This window comes from Dreissena polymorpha, chromosome 8, assembly GCF_020536995.1.
Source record: "Dreissena polymorpha isolate Duluth1 chromosome 8, UMN_Dpol_1.0, whole genome shotgun sequence".
Lineage (NCBI taxonomy): Eukaryota > Metazoa > Mollusca > Bivalvia > Myida > Dreissenidae > Dreissena > Dreissena polymorpha.
Genome location: NC_068362.1, coordinates 82436813 through 82459828, shown reverse-complemented (window position 1 = coordinate 82459828; position 23016 = coordinate 82436813). Strand labels below are relative to the sequence as shown.

At 32.9% G+C, this 23016-nt stretch overlaps 1 protein-coding gene across 5 annotated transcripts; it reads right to left on the bottom strand.

The window, feature by feature from the left end:
* Nucleotides 1-1707: 1707 nt before the first annotated feature.
* LOC127842454 (dnaJ homolog subfamily C member 7-like) lies at nucleotides 1708-20234 on the bottom strand. Of its 5 annotated transcripts, none has more exons than XM_052371973.1 (16): nucleotides 20091-20234; nucleotides 15171-15254; nucleotides 13743-13877; nucleotides 12418-12537; nucleotides 11783-11899; nucleotides 11288-11404; nucleotides 10838-10929; nucleotides 10520-10644; nucleotides 9572-9685; nucleotides 9217-9240; nucleotides 8407-8571; nucleotides 7298-7389; nucleotides 6942-7015; nucleotides 6558-6740; nucleotides 4646-4810; nucleotides 1708-4310 (listed from the first exon to the last, which is right to left on the bottom strand). In XM_052371973.1, exons 2-16 carry the CDS (start codon nucleotides 15245-15247, stop codon nucleotides 4189-4191), a joined length of 1722 nt encoding a protein of 573 aa, XP_052227933.1. In that variant the 5' UTR covers nucleotides 15248-15254; nucleotides 20091-20234; the 3' UTR covers nucleotides 1708-4188. The 5 variants fall into 5 exon arrangements, 4 of the variants coding, with proteins under 4 accessions (XP_052227933.1, XP_052227934.1, XP_052227932.1 ...); XM_052371974.1 differs by lacking the exon at nucleotides 20091-20234 and adding an exon at nucleotides 16707-17133; XM_052371972.1 differs by lacking the exon at nucleotides 20091-20234 and having other exon boundaries at nucleotides 15171-16623.
* Between the last annotated feature and the right edge of the window lie 2782 nt (nucleotides 20235-23016).

The window sequence follows — 23016 nt, the reverse complement described above, 5'->3', positions numbered from 1 at the left end:
ACGTATAGATCATTCCATTGGAGACAAAGGGAATGGTAAATAAATACTGTTTTGTTACTTTGGTCAATATGATTCAAAATTCTATAACAAGTCTGTAGTCGTTTGATTAACAAAGAATTCAGAAGTTGATGAGATGACTGCTGTGAGAAAGCATGGTAACCGTTTCTTAATCGAAATAGCAATAATAGAATGATAAACCGAAAAACCACGCAGCCTTCATGCAAGCATTTCAGCCCCGTAGATAATGTTCCATATATGCCAGAAACATTAACAATAAACACAATCATGGAATTTTCCCCTCTGAAGAAACCTTTTTGTTTTGTTAAATCTCTAAATGTGTTTTCCGTAAATTGTGATTAGGTAGGCGTGTAAGTAAAATCTGTTTCTAATGTATTTTATTCTTCTGCACCTTTCTTTTTACTTTGACCATCACGATGGATCGATCCAATCCACTATTTAGGGGTAAGGTTCTGTTGCACAAGACGCGTGCACTGAACCAGCATGGAATCCAGAAACATTAGACAAGTAGGACTAAACATTCTGGTATGGTTTAAATTCCATTTTATCGAATGTCGATTATTAAAGTTTGAATTAGGTTAAACTACTGCTTATTTGCTTTGATTGGTAAATGGCCAACCAGTTTGCAACTGGAAACAAGAGCAATAAATAAACTTATTTTTCGCCCCTTATCTGATCACAGTTTAACTGAATTATTTATAAAAGTTTCATTTTCAGCGTCTGACTAAATTAACACACATACTTAGATGATCTAAGCAACGAATCATATCAAAATATTCATGTTGCACTTGACTCGAAAGATTGCATAACAGTCGTTTATCGTATAAGATATTAAATAAATACAAATACAACTCTGCTTTAAGAAATTTTTACACGGCCCAGTAATTATATTATTTAAACATTTTGCACATCACAAACAACTATGTTTAAATTAATCTGATCAAGTTAATGTTTTTGCATTTTGGTTTTGTGTGAAACATGTATGCTTGATCGTCTAAACGAAAAAGAAAGAAAGACGGGGGTGTGTTCACCGAAGATTGTTTTTTTTAAGTGCGATTTTTGTTAAAGGAGATAAATGTACAAGGAACACTTTAACAATTTGTTTCTAAAAGATATAATTTGCAGTTTAAATAATATACAAGAAAACAATATGGTTAAAATGCAAGTACCAAAGCCTGTATGTAATTTATCAGACATAAATTAATATCTTTATAACCCACATGTCCATAACTGAATTTGAAAATTTGAGAAACATATTTATTTTAGTTGACTTATTCCTTATTTTCCGAGATCTGCTATATATTTTATTTAATTTTATTTATTTTGATTTTAGAAACATCTCGTACATTTTATTGATATGCATATAGATGCCGATAAAATGTTAAAATGTATAAAATATATTAAAAAAGGAGCAACATGTGTGATTTTTCTCATGTAACGTCATCTCGACAGGAGCAAATTTTAACACCAAGGGAAATAGCATTACAACATGCCGGACACTCTTATATTATGCGGTGAAAGGTCTCCAAATTTAAAAATATATATCTTAATGATAGTAAATTATGATCAGAATAAAACAGTAGTGTGATTTTGACCGTTTGAACTCCACTACCTTAATACAATTTCCATTGATGTTTTATAGAACAATAACGGACACATAAAATAATGCTAAATTAGACAAAGCTGAAATAATCATTTATTTTTATTAAAAAACGCACGCAGATAATATTTATAACAATTTGATTTGCAATCAAACAATAATTAAGCAAGTATTCTAACACAGCTATTACAAAATAAACGCATCAGCACCTCCCTGGTAATGTATAACTTAAGATATTTGAAACATGGACGTACATACAAGTGAAATTGTAATGAAATAAAAGTACCCGCTATAGCTACTTTCGTCTTGATGCAAATGCTTATCGGACAGAAGCATTACCAAAGAGATTCAATATGTACAAAAACACGCGAATGTGCTTGTTACTCAAACCGATAAGCCTATAGATATCTGCTTTGCAATTTGGTAGCGAATTACATAATCGGGTTCCCTTCAACACCATGTGCATAAACGTCGGCACGAAAATAGTGATGTAAAATTAACTTTATACAATTATATACAAATTTGTATTTTTGCTATTTAGTTTTATCGGGTTAAAGTAAACATGTATATTACAATCATATCAACTTCGAAAGTCACCAAATATAAAAATGCTCGTCAGTATTTAAACCAAAACTCGATTTCAAAACAATCGCAGAAGATATGTATTACTTACAGCAATAAGTAACCCGGTATGTATTAATTTACAGCAATTAAGAGTATGACAACATCAGCATCGAAAAAGATAATTTTAATCAGTTGTATGATTTCGATGGCAAATGGACTGTTCATTTACATCACCGTACAGATAATCTACAATATATATATCAGGCTGTCAAATGACCTTTTTTCAAAAAGTAGAAAAAAACAACTACTTTTGCAAAAAAGTAGGAAAAAAAAAAGAAAAAAAGTAGGAACTTTTACCTCAAAAGTAGGAATACACAATCTTTAGACACAGGTCCATAAAACATAGCTTTAAACAGAGCAGGAGTGCCATCACATGTTCTGTATGGATACCCACTTGAAGCTACCTTAAGGGCCCATAGGATTTCAGCCTTTTGTTCCTGTTCCTTGTGTGATGGATGTACTTGCATACAGATAATTTATCCACACCACCCTGAGAGCTGCTTGGCTTTGGAGCACTTCCAACAAACACTTTTGTGAGTTATCATGCATGTATTTCATGATTGTTTCCTTGTGTTTTTGTCCATCTGCATGACTTATCAGTTGATTAGCACCAGAATTACTACAAGAGATGGACTTCATGCAGACAGTACAATATCCTGCAAACTCATTGCCGGTATCTCTCTTGCACCACGATCCAAGTGTTTTTCCTCTGTTGTCCATCTTCTCCATCCATGAAGGGTAAAACTTTGTTTTCCCACTAGGCATTTACACACTTATAGTGTATCTATGATAATTAAGCTTCAAGCAAAGCTACCCTGTTAAAGAAGTATAATTAGATGCTGCTCATTTTGGTGTACCATCAAATAAGTGGTTAGATGTCTTCTGTGTATGGATATAAAATGGTAATATATTGTGCATGTTATATCCTTAAGTAGAATACCAAATTTATTTAGTAATACACCAACTTGTTGTTCAAGATTAATACTCGTATATAAAGCAGTGTCAATGCTCTGGTACAGCTACATTTTGAAACCTTTAAATTGACAATAGGGTGCAGTTATAATGACTTAAGTTACATTCAAAATGACTGGTCATTGCAGAGCAGATTATGCAGCTGGAGATAGGACCGTATCACCTGACATCTTTTATGACATCAATGATTGGCCAATGAAACAGTTGCACTACATTGTTTATTCCAGTTTCAAATAATGTTTTTACATCATTGATGATGTCGCGGGAGTGTTATAATGGCGTGTAATATTTTGTAATATAATATAAATGTAATAAATTTAGCACGTCACGCTTTTGGCGAAAATCATCAACATAAAATTACCAAAACCAATGTTCTTGTACCTATTGGTATTCAGAATTGTTCTGTTATTATAAACAATGTTATAGCAATTGTAATCCTTTCTGGTCCCGTTACAGTTGACTGTCGTATTTTCCACACGTAAATTATATGGCTCATAAATTATACTGAATGAAATGCTCAATATAAGACATGGATCATTATTGTATGGGTGTGGTATTTCGCAAATGTTACATACATCGACTTAAGAGGGATTACCTTAAGACATTAAGACAATTAAATTTTATACTGTTTAATTATCTTAATATTGTCATTTTAAAGCGATTTTATTATATTTATGTAATCAGTCACATGGATCGACGTTTTATAAACAAAAAACTCACATTTGAACACAAAGCGCGTAGTGTCGTTGAATGTTCTCAGAAAGTATAGTATCAAGGATAACACACAATATGTAGATAGAAAGCGGAAATATCGGTGCCTTCTGTGCACAAGTCCTTTTTTCAAAATTTAAACTTGTTAAACGCAGAAAACATAAACAAATATTATTGACTGGACGTAATTCTTTTACATTAGATGTGATCGTTCGAATTTGTGGGCAAGTTATATTTTGTGTTCACTTTTTTCATAATACATTTTAAACTTGTGTTTCCCAAGTCGGGAATCCTCCGGTATATGTGCTACCACCTCCACCAAACGGAAAATGCTGACTCTGTCTTCTGCCGCCGAATACAAAGTCAAAAACCGGATCGTATCGATCTGCAAAGAAAATAGATTTGAATGATCTAAATATTTCTCTCTACTACCGGAAATTGTAAAGAAACAATCATAAACAACTGTTTCATTCCACTGAAGCGATCTTCTGTTTTATTTTATAAATCTGATAACATATTTGTTTTACAAAACAAAAAACAATCACCCCCTTTTTAATTAGGTTATTTATAAAATGGTTTATTTTAAGCAGTGCATAGTCGTCTGAAAGTTGATTAATCGAATTCTGCGGATAGCGAAAAAGGTATTATGTAGTTATCCGATCATTTGTTTTAAATCAATAACCTAATACCAAAACACAATGTGTTTATTTCTTTTGTTACCACGAGCATTATTTTCCCTGAAGTCCCTTGAGTGTTCAAGGTCATATTGAAGGTTGTACTGCATGCGCTTCGTGGGACAAGAAAGCACTGCAAATGCCTCTCCCACCTCTTTGAACTTAATTTCTTCATTTTTTCTCACATCGACTGTTACATGCGAATGGCGATCTGAAACCATAAGAAAATGCCATACTGTGCATGAGTAAACGTTTTCGGACACACTGTGTTTATGGACACCCTCTGTACAGTGATTTATATTGTGGCAATCGTATGGATCCAATCTCTTCACCTACGAGATGGCCCAAAAAGATTCTAAATGAAATTTAAGTTATTGTACTGTGAATTATTATCGAAAGGGACCTACATTTGACGATTTTGTTTACCTTATAGATTCGTATGATGACGTCACATGGCCCCGAGTATTTTATTTTAGCACAAATACAAATATAGGAAAAACCAACAGGTATACCGGTAATTGCATTCCAAAATCTTACTTCAACTAAAATTATCAAAATTTATCCATTTTCCCCAATTTAATTGGTCCTCTTCATTTAATTTCCACACAAATTGCTAAGTGAAGAAGACAATGCACTTGTGTTAACACAACACTTTCATTTATTTGATTTATTTCCAGAAAACGTTGCATGAAATCATCGTATAATCAATCATCGCTTCAGGCGATATACGCATGTTTAGTGGGAATATCCCCGTCCCGATTGGACGTTTATTTCAAATCTTTTAATAATAACATATTCCGACATTAAGTTGAACAAATGGCGAACGTGTTTAAAAAAATTATTGAAAACTTGTATGTGCCCATGCTACTAAAAAAAGAATGATAAATGGAACAGAAACTGTTTATATTGTAAATAGAAGTTATATTTTGTAATAACTGTTTAAGTTTATATAAAATATATTCAGTGAACAAAATGTTTAAGTTAAATTGTTATAATACCTTTTGCAATCGAGAACTCTCCTTTTCGGTGTCACGTCACGATAAATAGGTCACTCAAGAAAAGTGAATAGTGAATGCTATTGCATTTTGTATGGAACTGTCGGCTTTGCGTGGTGAACATGCCGAAAACTAGTTGACTAGGATTTAACGGGTATTAAATCAATCTTAGAAGGAGAATCGTTTGTTGTTGAATACTTCGCATAAGTTCAGAAATTATGTTACTCATGTTTTTAACATCTTGATAATCGGTTACCAGAGGTAATTTAAATTACATGGCCATCACAATGGGTGCCCGAGTTTCTCTTTAAAGGACTGTTTACGTCCTATGTACTTGTTTGTATAAATCAATCATGCTTTAAACGTAAGATCATAGTATTTGAATAAGAGGGAAGTCTAATAAACCTATATTTACTCAGTCATAACATTATTTTGTCCAATTGATTACTGTAAAAATTAACCTTATGTGGGTGTGCATTATTATGGTCGGCATCTATTTCTTATAAAATATAAGTACATGTATAAGTGGTCAGAAACTGACCAAGTGATTTTATGTTTTCGAAGCGCTTTACATGTACGCAAGTATGATGAAATATACAATGAAATACCTCGGGAGACGTATTATACACACTTATTATTAATTAAGTGGTCCAGTGTTATTGTTTTTTATATTAGGAAGAGCATTACACGTCTGGAACAAACTATGTCAACTGAATCCATCGTCGTCAATGGGAAAATTAATGATATTACAAATATCGAAGTATTAATGAGGACCAAAATATACGCTCATCTTTATTTTATTTCCTTTTTGACAATAAGATCTTCAATTTTCATTCAATGCATTGAAAGCCTTGTTGATAAGACATGGTCTCAAAATGATCCCATTAGGTCTCTAACATCATACAGACATGTTAAGTTTTAATATTACAAACTACAAATAACTTACTTATTGGCTAAGTATACCTGGATGGTGAGATAATGCCTTCTTTTTGTATGCCTTCTTGATTTCATCATCGGTCGCGCATCTGGACACGTTCAAAATCTTGTAATAGTCTTTACTATTGTCTTTACTGCTCTCTTTACCACTGTCTTTATTTCTGCTTTTCTTCAACGCTGATTGTGCTTCTTCGAGCAAGCGTTTGTTTTCTGTGGTTAAACATACGTGAAAAACACACACACGCACACACACTTATTTTGTTAATGCCATGTTTCTGTTCGAATTCGAACCAGATTAACTTGCAATCATGATTGTACTTAAATAACATTTGAACGAAGTTGATGTAGTATACTGGTATACTACACTTGATTAAGCACTTAGTCTAGATTGATAAAGCTTACAATACGTACCTGACGTGCAGTCCATTTGGCAGACCTTTTCATAATCATTAACTGCTTCTTGGTATTTTTTCATCTCCATGTAACTGCAAACACACGAATAATTATTAAAAATGACTTATTGAGAACAGAAATATCACATCAGTTAGTGTAAGCATTTAATAATGTGGTTACCCTTCAAATACTGTTCAAATAGGACTTCTGAATTTCTTTAACAGAAATTCAGACTTTATTCAAACAGTTACACATTTAATGCTCATGCAAAATTTTCAATAATTGTATGACAAGCAATAAACATGTTGATATGGGGTATTTTAAAAATATTTAACAGTTTTTAATTTAAAACAAAACTTGTTTAACAAGTGTACCAATTTGCTCGGCGAAAGTAAGCTTTCAAATACGAATCGTCTAGCTTAATAGCCTTTGTAAAATCGGCTATGGCTTCGTTTTCCTTCCCAATCTGAAAGCAGAAGCCTCTTTTAACAAGACCGTTTAAGTGTCGTGGTAAATAGTTATAGGGTAAAATAGTATTAATTGAATATCTTACAGAAAAGCTTGCATATAGCTTATGTAGTAATTTGCTTTGCGTGTTGAGTATCCATGACGTTGGCAAGGTAAAAACACGATTATTTTCTGAAAAGGTTTATAACATTTTATTTATTATGTCACACGATGTAAGGGTATATTGGTTTGATTTTTTTCAATCGGTATAAAATATTCTTTCAAACATTTCACAAGTAAATCAGACAAATCGTTCATTGAATTAGGTAGTTTTGACGCTTACTGAACTACCATCCGAACCTTTTGATATGTCATCACTGACTTCAAGAAAATGTTCGTGAGCTTGATCTGAGCTAAGTTTGATGACCAGCAAAAAGTATTTCTTTTTGTTTGAAGTTGTTTCTACCTATATTTTAACTGCAACTTAAGAGTGACGGAGAAAGTGTTTGTGTGAGAGAGAGATAGACAGAAAGAAAGTGAGTGTAAGAGAGAGACAGAGAGAGAGTGAGAGAGATAGACCGGCAGACAGACCGACAGACCGACAGACAGACAGACCGACAGACAGGCAGGCAGACAGGCAGGCAGGCAGGCAGGCAGGCAGGCAGGCAAGCAGGCAGGCAGGCAGGCAGGCAGGCAGACATACAGACAGACAGACAGACAGACAGACAGACAGACAGACAGACAGACAGACAGGCAGGCAGGCAGACAGACAGACAGACAGACAGACAGACAGACAGACAGACAGACAGACAGACAGACAGACAGACAGACAGACAGACAGACAGACAGACAGACAGACAGACAGACAGACAGACAGACAGACAGACAGACAGACAGACAGACAGACAGACAGACAGACAGACAGACAGGCAGACAGACAGACAGACAGACAGACAGACAGACTGACAGACGGAAAGAGAGACAGAGTTATAGAATGCATGGAAAAAGCATACATTAAGCCCCCAAAATTATATACCATCTTGCAAGCAGTGCCTCTGTTCATGAACAGCTGCGATTTGATAATCTTGTCGTCTACGTCAATTGTGAGCGCCTCCGTGTAAATGGTGTATGCCTTCTTATAATTTCTAGCTTGGAATGATCGATTTCCTTCTTCTTTCATGGCTAACACGGTGTTGGTTACCTTTAATAATAAAAATATGTATTATGTTCATACCATTAAGATAAATGTTGATAAATAAAAGTACAAGTTAGAATACAAAACCAGTACGTTATATCACAAATATTACACATAATGTACTTTGTTTTTTTATGTCAAGTACTAAACCCAAATAAATCAACATTTATTATGATTCTTGCTAAAAAAGTAAGCATGTGCATGTATTTTTCAATAAAAATGCACAGTTTGCAACACCATATACCACCGAGGATTTTTTGCATGATACAAAAGAGAGTGATAAAATACTAAAGTCTTCATCCTTGTATCAAATGATTCTTGTCACGTTTTGCACAGATACTCGATTTGTTCATTTTACTCAACATCTCTTAAACAGAAGTCTTAAGTACAGAAAACTATTCTTTTAAAAATCAATGAAGAATTAATTTTTACAAGCAGTGATACACAAAATAAAAGCACAGAAATACTAATAGTACATTATCTTGTTAACAAAGCATTTTAAAATATAACTGTAAAACTTCATGGTATAAATGTTTCAATTAAGAATATTTTTAAGACGAAAGTTATTTCATAGAAATACAGAATGTTCGTATACAAATTATGTTATCTCGAAAATAATTTAAAAAGAACAGTAATTTAAATCTTACTTACATTTTGTCGTGTCGCCATCTGAAGCTAAATAATAAAACAATCATTTTAAAGACAAATTTAATATGTAGTCTAAATGCAACCCTCTTAGATTTTTTTTGCAAATAAACTTTATCATTAATTGTATAGTATGCTCACGTATTTGTTCACATTATTACGCAAAACCCGATGTCAAAATGTTAGAGAAAGCAATAAAACAACAGAAAAGCACGTCTCATTTTAACATTAGATCAATTTTAAAATGTTCCCAAATGCTTTTAGAGCTTATAAATACATATCCAACAAAATTATGATTTTAGGCAGTATGCTATGAAACATACTTTTTTTCAATTAAGTATCACATAAAAAGAGAAATTACCCCATCTTCAGCCTCGTCGTTATACGGTTCTAGTTGTAATACTTTCCTGTACGCGATTATGGCTGCAGTGGGGTCTCCTAACTGCATGTGGCACTTGGCTATTCGTAAATATCCCTGTTAAGGATAGAAGTATAAATAAGAATATAATTGGTATAAAACATAACTGGTATCAATATAACTGAATGAAATGAAATGTGCACAAATGAGATTTGTGGCAGCTGACATTTTAGCTTAATAGTTTGTCAACATTAACATGAATCGTTTCCTTCATTTGTTTTCGGTTAAGTTTGATTTAATGTCATAATATAACATTTTTTCAAACGATTTACCTCGATTCCATGAACTAGTATTTTGATCTTAAACATATTCTAATATATTCATGCAAACAGGTCAGTGTCACGCAAATATTGGCTTGGGGAGATATTTAATTACTTAGTAATAAAACATATATAAGTACTGTAAGTGTCGATTTCGATTTAATTACCATACACTTATTTTTAACAACTGTTTCTTTAGTAAATATTATAAGCTTATTTAACAAGTATTCGAATTATTATAATCTTAGAATGAGTAAACATATGCATAATATCGGTAAAAATATAAATATAATAAGAACATGTATATATCCTGTTTAACAGCAATAAATGTACATCTGAGTGTTAACGCTCATATCTTATTGATGTAATCGGAGCCAAAAAGATCATACTCCTACATAAACATATGTTATGTCTAAAGAAATCACTGAAATTTCTAGATTACACAAACTTGAAAATTTGAATGGTTCGTAATATTGCTACACGTTAAAACATGTATAAAATGTATTGTCAATCGTACTGAACGAATGGTGTTGGTCACAATCGAATATAAGCATTTACTATCAAACACAATCTTTCGTGTTATAATCTGAACTATGCATCAACGCAATTCCTGTTAAAACAAATGTTTTACTTTGATAAACTTCGGATCTATTCGGACTGATTCCTTTGCATCTCCCAGCGCCTCGGTGTAGTTGTTCATTTTCATGTAGCAGGCAGACCGATTTCCGTAATATTTGGAACAATTCGGAGACAATTCTGAAGCAATATTTAACACGATATTTAATATGTTTCGGTTTGAGACATCTTAGTTGAAATTCATAACATCTTAAACAGTGAATGAACAATAAGTTCATGAGAGTAAAACCCCAAATGCAATGACGCAATAGAACTTTAGGTAGAAGCTAAGCATTTTCGAAATATGAAAAAGCAAAAACCATATTTAGCATACTTATTGCGGCTGCGTAACATTTAATTGCCTCTCCATAATTTTTTTCTTGATAATATTTATTGCCCCTTTCCTTTAGTTCCTCTGCATTTCTCCTGAAAAACAACAACAACAACCCTGTGTTATTAACGGCAGCGGTTGACAAGATGAAAAAGCTACAACGTAGTCATTTGATCTCTAAATTACTTTCTTGTCAAGATTAACCGTAAAACCGGTACATTAGAAGCGCTTATTGACACCGGTGGTAGGGAGTTGCTAAGAAAGTGCGATCGTGTTAACTGAAAACGATTGTCACACGAACTGTCAGACCGAATTATTGCAGCAGTAGAGTTAATTTGTTGATTTGGTTCTTATGTGTTAATGTTAATACAAAATAGAGTACATTTGCTTAATGTCACACAACCTAAACTTTTATAACATAATAAAGAGTAGACTCTATATCAAAATACCAACTTTATAGAGCTTTCAATGTCCTCCTTTTTGTCACATGTTTGCGTCTGCGGACGATTTCTGCTGACGTGGCTCCGTTCGTAGCAATTATAACATTCTACCTCAGGCGAAGCGGTCTTCCTGTGACACAATATAAAAACATTACATGTATATTCTATTGTGCGGGTCATTTAGTTCTATTCATTAATTATAAATAGTAATTGTTAATCTCAATATATGCACAAAAGGCAAAGAACGGTACTTAAATAGTGTACATTAAGCTCAAAGGTATGCTATCATGAGATAAGTGTCAAAACCATTATTTCTTATATTTAACAGTTGAACTTGCATTGTTATTAACCTTCAACCTAGTAACCTGCTTCGAATGATTGCAGATGTCGAGGTAATTTTCTCATGTGGTTCTTATGCGTTCATACAAAATAAGAGTCCATTTGATAAATGTAACAGAATCTAAACTAAGATAACATAATGGAGAGTTGACTATACCAAAATACCAACTTTCTAGAGCTTTCTCTGTCCTCCTTTTTGTCACAGTTTCGCTTCTGTGGACAATTTCTGCTGATGTGGCCTAGTTCGTAGCAGTTATAACATTCTATCCCAGATGAGTCGGTCTTCCTGGGACATAACATCGTCATATTACATTTATATTGCATTGTGCGGGCCATTTAGTTATATTAGTATATTATAAGTAGTAATTCTTAATCTCAATACGCGCACAAATGACAAAGAACAGTACTAAAATAGTGTGCATTTAGCACAATGGTATGCTATCATAAAGTAATTACCATGAAAATGTTCTCGATTATGCATACAGTTGTTAAAAAGGAATGGTTTATTTGCCTTTGTAGCAAATATAAAACACGGTTCATTGTAACATAGATGTGCACATCTAAACGATATTTTAGACAAAGATGTGACAGTGTCAAAACCATTATTTCTTATATTTAACATTTGAACTTTGTTTCTAATTTTCAACGTAGTTAGTAACCTTCTTCGAATGATTGCAGCAGTCGAGTAAGGTTGTTCATGTTGTTCTTAGGCGTTCATACAAAATAAGAGGTCATTTGCATAATGTTACAAAACCTAAACTAAAATAACGTAATAAAGAGGAGACTTAATATCAAAATACTAACTTTCTAGAGCTTTCTCTGTCCTCCTTTTTGTCACATTTTCGCTTCTGTGGACAATTTCTGCTGATGTGGCCCCGTTCGTAGCAGCTATAACATTCTATCCCAGGTGAGTCGTTCTTCCTGCTACAATTACAGAGCAGAATTTCGAGGTCTCATGTTGGGAACTTTAGAGTTTTGTGGTTTTGAGAAAATACACTTTTGTACCTATCTAATCCTTGTATATAAAACCCAGTTAACTTTCTAAAAAAACAAATTTCAAAATCATGCATTTGCTATCCACTTCATGTTGTACCGAACTTATTGCAAAGTATTTCTATGTCTGCACTATCAATGCAATCTTTAGAAATGTGTCCATGTTCGTGACATTTAAATCAGACATTTGTTTCTTCGTGGTCGTAAAGTCCTTTGCTAGACGACCGACTCAACCAATAATATGCATACATGTTCACAAACAGTTAATATACAATTTAAAGGCGATAATTGAATATGGCCGCCTATAGCAACCGATTACATTAGCTTAAATAGTTAAATGATTTCGTAATGCTACATGTTAATCATTAATAATTGTTTATACTAAAAATGTTAGAAATAAAATCATTCTAATCTAAAATTACTGATTTATTAAATCACTATAATTTACAAGAAAATCACCGGTTTAGAACAAGCTTACTCGTTTATTGGGTGATGGTTCATATTCTAAATCAGTATTTGCTTATACACCTCATTCAAATTAGTTTCAATAAAAAATAGTTCCAGTCCAATAAATGCATTATAATTAATAACGAGTAACACTTTTATTTTGCGTGCAATGTAATTATGTTTGCAAATGAAATTAAAGGACAAGACTTTTCAAGTAAGAGTTTATTTTGTTGCAGCCGTTTAGTTTCACACTAAGGTTGAACAAAAGGACCCTTTGAATCAAAATTAGAATTAAAAATTAAGTTTATTGACATATGAAATATCGCAAAAAGAACACACCAATTCAGCTTTCACTTCTTAGATACAACATGGTATGTATTCGTATTTCGTAGATTCAAATATATTTTTTGTCGTTATTTCAGGAACACTTCCGAAAATTTTAGTATGGATTCAGATAGACCGGATTTCCATATTTAGCTACAAAGCTATGATGTATTATCACCTCTATTTGTTTTCACGAATACCAATTATAATATTACTGTACATCGCCTGGTAGTAAAATACCGCGATTTATCACAATCATTTTCTTAAAATGGTCTTCTTTTATCTGCTTAGTGTTCGTAAAATATCACGATATAATGCCCTCAATTACACAATACATATTTGTTTTGTAGGCCGCATACACGTACCTGTAACAGTCTTGCTTTGTACGACGCTTGTTGGTACAATCCCGCGATATATGACCTTCTTCGCTGCAGTTGTAACACCTCCTTGTGTCTTTGCAGGTTGGACAGTGTCTTGCAATATGTCCCTCTTTACCACATCTGTACATAATAACAAAATACAACAATTGCGTGTGCCATTGAAGTTATATTATATAATTATGGATCTAGCTATGCTTAATTTCGAGGTGCACACATGTTAAAGAACAGTATTCAAAGTAAAATTTAAGTAAAATTGTTTGTTGTCGTAAGATAATTACCATGAAAACCACTGTACGGTGATGGAGTATGAACCGGACGTTATTTCCTCTTTATCGATTATGCACGCAAGTGTTTACAAGTTATGGTTTACTAGTTATATTAAAAAAATAAATAAAGGTATTATGGTTACAAAGATACGCCAATCAATAAGATCCTTTAGGAAAAGATTGGACAATTTAAAACTAGTAATGACATATATTTGACCTTTGCAGCCTAATATTTGACCTTTGCATTATTACTAAATTTCAACTCAGTGCATGACCTGGTTCTAACGTAAGATACTCTTACTCTGAAGTTTGCAACTGCCAATAAATTTTAAAATCCATCCACGCTGAAGAAACGTATTCTACGGACAAAGTGTAGATACTTGACATTAATTTGAAACTGCGAGGCGTGTCAATTTCAAATTGGATATATTCGTCAAATTTTACATAAGCATCTATACAATAAACAAGAACACCCATTGAAGATGGCATATTTCATGCAGATGCAACACGTAAGTTTTAGTAAAAGTATTCTCAAAATTGTGTATATCGCTGATTATACACACAGAAATAAAGCTTCATGTTGATTTATTAAATCAATTTCCTTAATTCAAAGGCACATACCTCTGTAACAAATAGTGTGACAAAAACAAAGGTATTGCACTTCTACATTATATTACCAACACTACTGTCAAGTTTCATTTTGATACACAGACAACTTCCTGACACGCAGTACAATTTTACGTCTTGCAGTGCATTATAGTATAAACAACATCTATTAAGTTTCCTGTTTATGTGCAGCAAACTGATATACCAGTTCGCGACACATAGTAATCATGTGCAGCTTCACAGACCAAGCGACCCGATCGACCAGCCGTAAGAAAAAGTTAGCCCAGTATATGGATTTTTTGTCTGCGTTGATATGACATAATGCTTTTTTATCTTTTATTACTCTGAACAGAAGCAGTACTGCTGTTTTACTTCAACGTTTCTATAAAGATGAGTTTTGTCAAATTGATACATTTAATTTTAATCATACACATTTACATGTATTTAGCCCGTATAATCATGTTTTAACAAGTTTTTAATTACATATTAAGGTTATACATACATTTACGTTTTAAGAATAAAAAAAAAAGATACTGCAAACCTAAAACAGGTCTTAGCAGTTGGTCTTCCACGATCCCGGCTTTCATCATGTTGAAAAAACCAATCATCTGCCATCATGAAGTTCCTGTTCAAATGTAGTGTTGTTGAAAATTGGTGCAAACTTTATGTTCTAACGGTTCTTTTTCACACAGTTCAGTGATGATTTGCTACTTCCGTTAAAGGCTATGTCACAGGTGGTTAGCGTGTGGCTTTGATATTTATTTGTGAAAACATCATTTGTAATGATAAATAATCATATTATAACGACAAATCAACTTTTCTGAAAAAATAATTTCACTCTCATATATATATAACAAGGTATCCAACACAAAATCGCCCGAAAACGGGGTGCATCGCTTTGAACAGCCATAACTTAATTAAAGTAATAAGGGCATAACGCGTTTACATTTAAGATTATGAATGCTTATGCAAACATGTTACATATTGTTATTATTTAGAGAACGAATGTGACGTAAAATCATTTACCTGAGTTCAAGTTGTACGGTGATAGTCAAAGAATACCACTTTTCTGACATTCTTGTACTACTTTCCAATTAAGTAAGCAATATGACATCAACCATAAAGTCCGAAGAAAACAGGGATTTCCCAAATAAGTCACCATTATATATAGGGATATTATGCAGAGCTATGCGCAGCTTTTTGTCGAGGGGAACCCTTGATAAACATTACGAAATTACCCGTTTCGACCATATTACGTGTTCAGCTCGAAAACTTAGACAGCAGAACATATATTTTGTTTCTGTTAAATTTTCAAAGCCGTATATTACCACTGTATTAACCACGTCTACAGTATCTATGGGCCGATCATATATCTCTTTCAATAGATTTAATATTAAAACAGAACAAAGCGAATATCTTATGGTAATGTAGTCACTGTCTTAATATCGATGATACTTATAATTACTACTTATTTATAATGCTAAAAAAGATTATGTTTTTTTTAAACTTCTTTTTGCCTCTTATGAATGCATGTTGTGTAAATATATGTTTGTATATGTTTTGGTCCACGTGTAGTTATGTTATCCTATTGTGCTTTATACGGCGTATTAGATTGACATAAATATATGTCTCATAATCATCATCTTCTGAACACCCATTATTAGGATTCGGACCGTGGCAGAAACTACGTGGTATATGGACACATTGGGCGACCATTAGACCGACAGGTGCATAGCAGTTTACCCACTCTTCTTCAAAAAGGAGAGTAATAAATACAGTACATTTAATAACCATATTAAGAGAAATTGTGTTATTTACATACTTAAGTAAAACATGTGACACCCAGGGCGCTGCCGATTTTGACCCTAGACGCATTATATGCGATCAAAAAAGCTCAATTCGAGCACTTTGTTCGGTGTTTAGCTAAAAGTAAGTTTTATTATAATACACACATGTCACAACTAACGACGCAAATTAAGTTAGGAACTTATCAAATGTTTTTTTGTGTATTTGACAAATTATAATTACACAAAATGATAATAAAATCATCAATAGTATCTAGCGATTACCCACTTACCTTTTTCCAATAATGTTCTTCTAAAACCTCTTATACGATGTATCGTTAATTGTTAATGTAAAACCGAGTAATAATATTATTCTGTTCCCTGCATTAATGTTTCCAATGTAAGCCTCGATCTAAAGGTGAACATCTACTACTGTATCAAATAATCGTCGTGCTATATACATGTCACTGATTGATTTTCGGAAAATCACGATGACAAATTTGACAAAATTGAATGGGAAACCATGTTCTTATCAACATTATGTTTAGGCCAGATGATCTTATTCAGACATTGTAATTTCAAAAAATGCTTAGCGTGGAAAACCGCTTTTAGCAATCAGTAAGTCAATCGAAACTAAGAAAGGGTCTTTCAAAAACATATGCAACCGGTGTTTTAATGTGTTCAGATGATTCATTCATTTGTATTATAATTATGTCATTACCAGAACAAATGTCATGATTTTTTTTCTTATTTTAAGTTAATTCTAATATTAATAGTCCAAACTTAAATAATAACAAAGGTATATTCATTCTTTCTTTTCCACAGAACCTAAATATATACTGAATTACCCTAACAATTGCCATTGTTAATTAAGCTTCGAGAAAATACCATTTTTAAGTGTTTCAGTAAGCAGAATACATTGACGGAATACACAGATCAATAAACGAGCCTGTAAATTGAAAGATTACATAGAGAATAATAGGTTAGTGTTGATTATAGATCAGGTTTATCATGCGAGGCTTACAAAAAAAAAGCACGAGCCTTTGCGAGTGATTTATCGTTTTCGTGCCGAGCATGATAAACCTGATCTAAAATCAACACTTATCTATTATTCTTTTTATTCAGTAAACCTTTTTATTTTAAACAAAATTAGTTTAATTGGATAATTTCGCTGGATTTATGACGTAAAAAATGACGTCATTTCGTGCCGTGGTTTATAGCAGAAACTTAATCAACGGGGCTTTAATAAACCGAATTCGCTGTAAGTCGGATAAAATGTATGGCGGATTACCCTATAGTTGTACTCGATCACTCAAATGTTCCAGCATGAGAACAGGTTCTTACGATGCCTTTACTGTTAGACGTTATTGCACATGTCCGGTTAGATAGTATGACGTCGGACGTATACATACCAACAAAGTTCAAATGGTTACAGTCCTGTTCACGAAAGCATACGAGTTTGGTTGGGGGTGACTGTACCGGACAGGTGGGATATCCTCCGGGTTTTCCCCGAGTCACAAGACCACGCAAAAGTTTCAGTAAAAACTAAAGCGTTGAAAAGTGCAACCATTTAAAATGCGTCTCAATTTTCGTGACTTAAACTAGCTAATTAGTAAGTGAACTAGGTTGAAGTACTGCGGCATGCTCCGGGTCTACACACAGTGCATCCTCAGGCGCAGAAAGACCTCTTAAGCTCCGAAATACACACACTTGGTTCCTGCATTTACATCACACGAAGAACTGTGTTGAAGAATATGTATGAAAGTTATTTAGACACAAATACTATCATTGTTGCACATAATATACATTTATTATTATTAATTGTGTTGCTGAATTATATGAAAGCATTAAAGGTGTATATATATCCTCTGTAAATAGTCTGAAACACGTTGAACACGAATATCGTATTATAAAATCATTTAATCTTCATGACTCTGCTAGATATAATTCGTTTGCTACGGTACATGGCCATAATCCCAAGACCACTTATCACCAGACAACATATTTTGTTAAGTAACAAGTTATATTGCAAACATTTTGGTAATTATAGTTTTCACGTAAGTAAGTTTTTTTATGTGTTATCTCATGTTGTCATGTTTTACACTACTATTATCAATTGATGCATGTTTAACGTGCGTCATCAGTTTTATGTCTCTCATAAATCCTTTCAAGTGGTTTTATACATTTGTGCTACGCAAATCGCTTAATTTATATCCAGTATGTATAATATCGCCAATTATAACGAACAAGTATATTTTGTCCTGAGGCATGATTGGTCTATCACCGTCAATTGAATATTTCTTGAAAATAATAACAAGAAAAAGTTAAGATATTTTTTAATGTATGGTGCTCATAACAAGAATGTTGTCGTATAAGAATCTCCTAACAACAGTCCAAAATGTGCTTGCTGGAATGGAAAGACATTCAGTTACTAGTATATCATTATGAAGTCATTTATATATTTTGCAAAGTCATATATCTTTAACACAATATAATAAGTGTGCCAATCCGACAACACTGGCGGTATATGGATACACTAACAAATAAAACTTCAACATTTCTAACTTACAAGTAAGTGACTAACTACAAGGCATGTATATACTGACAATAAAGTTAAATCATTTACCTGAGTTCAAGTTGTACGGTGATAGTCAAAGAATACCACTTTTCTGACATTCTTGTACTACTTTCCAATTAAGTAAGCAATATGACATCAACCATAAAGTCCGAAGAAAACAGGGATTTCCCAAATAAGTCACCATTATATATAGGGATATTATGCAGAGCTATGCGCAGCTTTTTGTCGAGGGGGAACCCTTGATAAACATTACGAAATTACCCGTTTCGACCATATTACGTGTTCAGCTCGAAAACTTAGACAGCAGAACATATATTTTGTTTCTGTTAAATTTTCAAAGCCGTATATTACCACTGTATTAACCACGTCTACAGTATCTATGGGCCGATCATATATCTCTTTCAATAGATTTAATATATAAACAGAACAAAGCGAATATCTTATGGTAATGTAGTCACTGTCTTAATATCGATGATACTTATAATTACTACTTATTTATAATGCTAAAAAAGATTATGTTTTTTTTAACTTCTTTTTGCCTCTTATGAATGCATGTTGTGTAAATATATGTTTGTATATGTTTTGGTCCACGTGTAGTTATGTTATCCTATTGTGCTTTATACGGCGTATTAGATTGACATAAATATATGTCTCATAATCATCATCTTCTGAACACCCATTATTAGGATTCGGACCGTGGCAGAAACTACGTGGTATATGGACACATCGGGCGACCATTAGACCGACAGGTGCATAGCAGTTTACCCACTCTTCTTCAAAAAGGAGAGAAATAAATACAGTACATTTAATAACCATATTAAGAGAAATTGTGTTATTTACATACTTAAGTAAAACATGTGACACCCAGGGCGCTGCCGATTTTGACACTAGACGCATTATATGCGATCAAAAAAGCTCAATTCGAGCACTTTGTTCGGTGTTTAGCTAAAAGTAAATTTAATTATAATACACACATGTCACAACTAACGACGCAAATTAAGTTAAGAACTTATCAAATGTTTTTTTGTGTATTTGACAAATTAAAATTACACAAAATGATAATAAAATCATCAATAGTATCTAGCGATTACCCACTTACCTTTTTCCAATAATGTTCTTCTAAAACCTCTTATCCGATGTATCGTTAATTGTCAATGTAAAACCGAGTAATAATATTATTCTGTTCCCTGCATTAATGTTTCCAATGTAAGCCTCGATCTAAAGGTGAACATCTACTACTGTATCAAATAATCGTCGTGCTATATACATGTCACTGATTGATTTCCGGAAAATCACGATGACAAATTTGACAAAATTGAATGGGAAACCATGTTCTTATCAACATTATGTTTAGGCCAGATGATCTTATTCAGACATTGTAATTTCAAAAAATGCTTAGCGTGGAAAACCGCTTTTAGCAATCAGTAAGTCAATCGAAACTAAGAAAGGGTCTTTCAAAAACATATGCAACCGGTGTTTTAATGTGTTCAGATGATTCATTCATTTGTATTATAATTATGTCATTACCAGAACAAATGTCATGATTTTTTTTACTTATTTTAAGTCAATTCTAATATTAATAGTCCAAACTTAAATAATAACAAAGGTATATTCATTCTTTCTTTTCCACAGAACCTAAATATATACTGAATTACCCTAACAATTGCCATTGTTAATTAAGCTTCGAGAAAATACCATTTTTAAGTGTTTCAGTAAGCAGAATACATTGACGGAATACACAGATCAATAAACGAGCCTGTAAATTGAAAGATTACATAGAGAATAATAGGTTAGTGTTGATTATAGATCAGGTTTATCATGCGAGGCTTACAAAAAAAAGCACGAGCCTTTGCGAGTGATTTATCGTTTTCGTGCCAAGCATGATAAACCTGATCTAAAATCAACACTTATCTATTATTCTATTTATTCAGTAAACCTTTTTATTTTAAACAAAATTAGTTTAATTGGATAATTTCGCTGGATTTATGACGTAAAAAATGACGTCATTTCGTGCCGTGGTTTATAGCAGAAATTTAATCAACGGGGCTTTAATAAACCGAATTCGCTGTAAGTCGGATAAAATGTATGGCGGATTGCCCTATAGTTGTACTCGATCACTCAAATGTTCCAGCATGAGAACAGGTTCTTACGATGCCTTTACTGTTAGACGTTATTGCACATGTCCGGTTAGATAGTATGACGTCGGACGTATACATACCAACAAAGTTCAAATGGTTACAGTCCTGTTCACGAAAGCATACGAGTTTGGTTGGGGGTGACTGTACCGGACAGGTGGGATATCCTCCGGGTTTTCCCCGAGTCACAAGACCACGCAAAAGTTTCAGTAAAAACTAAAGCATTGAAAAGTGCAACCATTTAAAATGCGTCTCAATTTTCGTGACTTAAACTAGCTAATTAGTAAGTGAACTAGGTTGAAGTACTGCGGCATGCTCCGGGTCTACACATAGTGCATCCTCAGGCGCAGAAAGACCTCTTAAGCTCCGAAATACACACACTTGGTTCCTGCATTTACATCACACGAAGAACTGTGTTGAAGAATATGTATGAAAGTTATTTAGACACAAATACTATCATTGTTGCACATAATATACATTTATTATTATTAATTGTGTTGCTGAATTATATGAAAGCATTAAAGGTGTATATATATCCTCTGTAAATAGTCTGAAACACGTTGAACACGAATATCGTATTATAAAATCATTTAATCTTCATGACTCTGCTAGATATAATTCGTTTGCTACGGTACATGGCCATAATCCCAAGACCACTTATCACCAGACAACATATTTTGTAAAGTAACAAGTTATATTGCAAACATTCTGGTAATTATAGTTTTCACGTAAGTAAGTTTTATGTGTTATCTTATGTTGTCATGTTTTACACTACTATTATCAATTGATGCATGTTTAACGTGCGTCATCAGTTTTATGTCTCTCATAAATCCTTTCAAGTGGTTTTATACATTTGTGCTACGAAAATCACTTAATTTATATCCAGTATGTATAATATCGCCAATTATAACGAACAAGTATATTTTGTCCTGAGGCATGATTGGTCTATCACCGACAATTGAATATTTCTTGAAAATAATAACAAGAAAAAGTTAAGATATTTTTTAATGTATGGTGCTCATAACAAGAATGTTGTCGTATAAGAATCTCCTAACAACAGTCCAAAATGTGCTTGCTGGAATGGAAAGACATTCAGTTACAAGTATATCATTATGAAGTCATTTATATTTTTTGCAAAGTCATATATCTTTAACACAATACAATAAGTGTGCCAATCCGACAACACTGGCGGTATATGGATACACTAACAAATAAAACTTCAACATTTCTAACTTACAAGTAAGTGACTAACTACAAGGCATGTATAAACTGACAATTAAGTTTTTTTTCTACCTAAGTTTATCAGAGTCTAAGAAACTTGTTATAGTTCAATAACATGTTTGTAATGTAAGTAGCGTTTACTATTACCATTTCGTCACACATTTGTATATTCGCGGTCTTTAGACAACCGTTTCGTTTTGTTTATTTTTTTATTATGTACACATTTTTTTCCACAAAACGTTAACAGAATGGGCGAATTCAAGTTTTAAATTAGATAACATAATAACAAAGTCACGTCGTTTACAGGAAACAACCATAAATTACAACCTTCAGGAGGAAAGGTGAAAACATAAAACATGCAGAATTACACATTTACTAAACTGTGTTATGCATACTAGTTTTTTTAGTTGTAATGAATAATAAATTTAAATATAAAAATTAATTTTAACTCGGTTTACATAGTACTTTCTTTGCATAGTACCGGTATAATCTAACCCTTTTTCATCGCATTAATACTGTAGAATTAGTGCATTTTGAAACATTGTTCTTAATCAGACGACACCCTCATTGTATAGTTGTACACGTGTGTAACGGTTTAGTAATTAGGGGATTTGATAATTTAATTCACGTATTTTGTAACCTTTAGATCATATTTGAGGATGGAATACA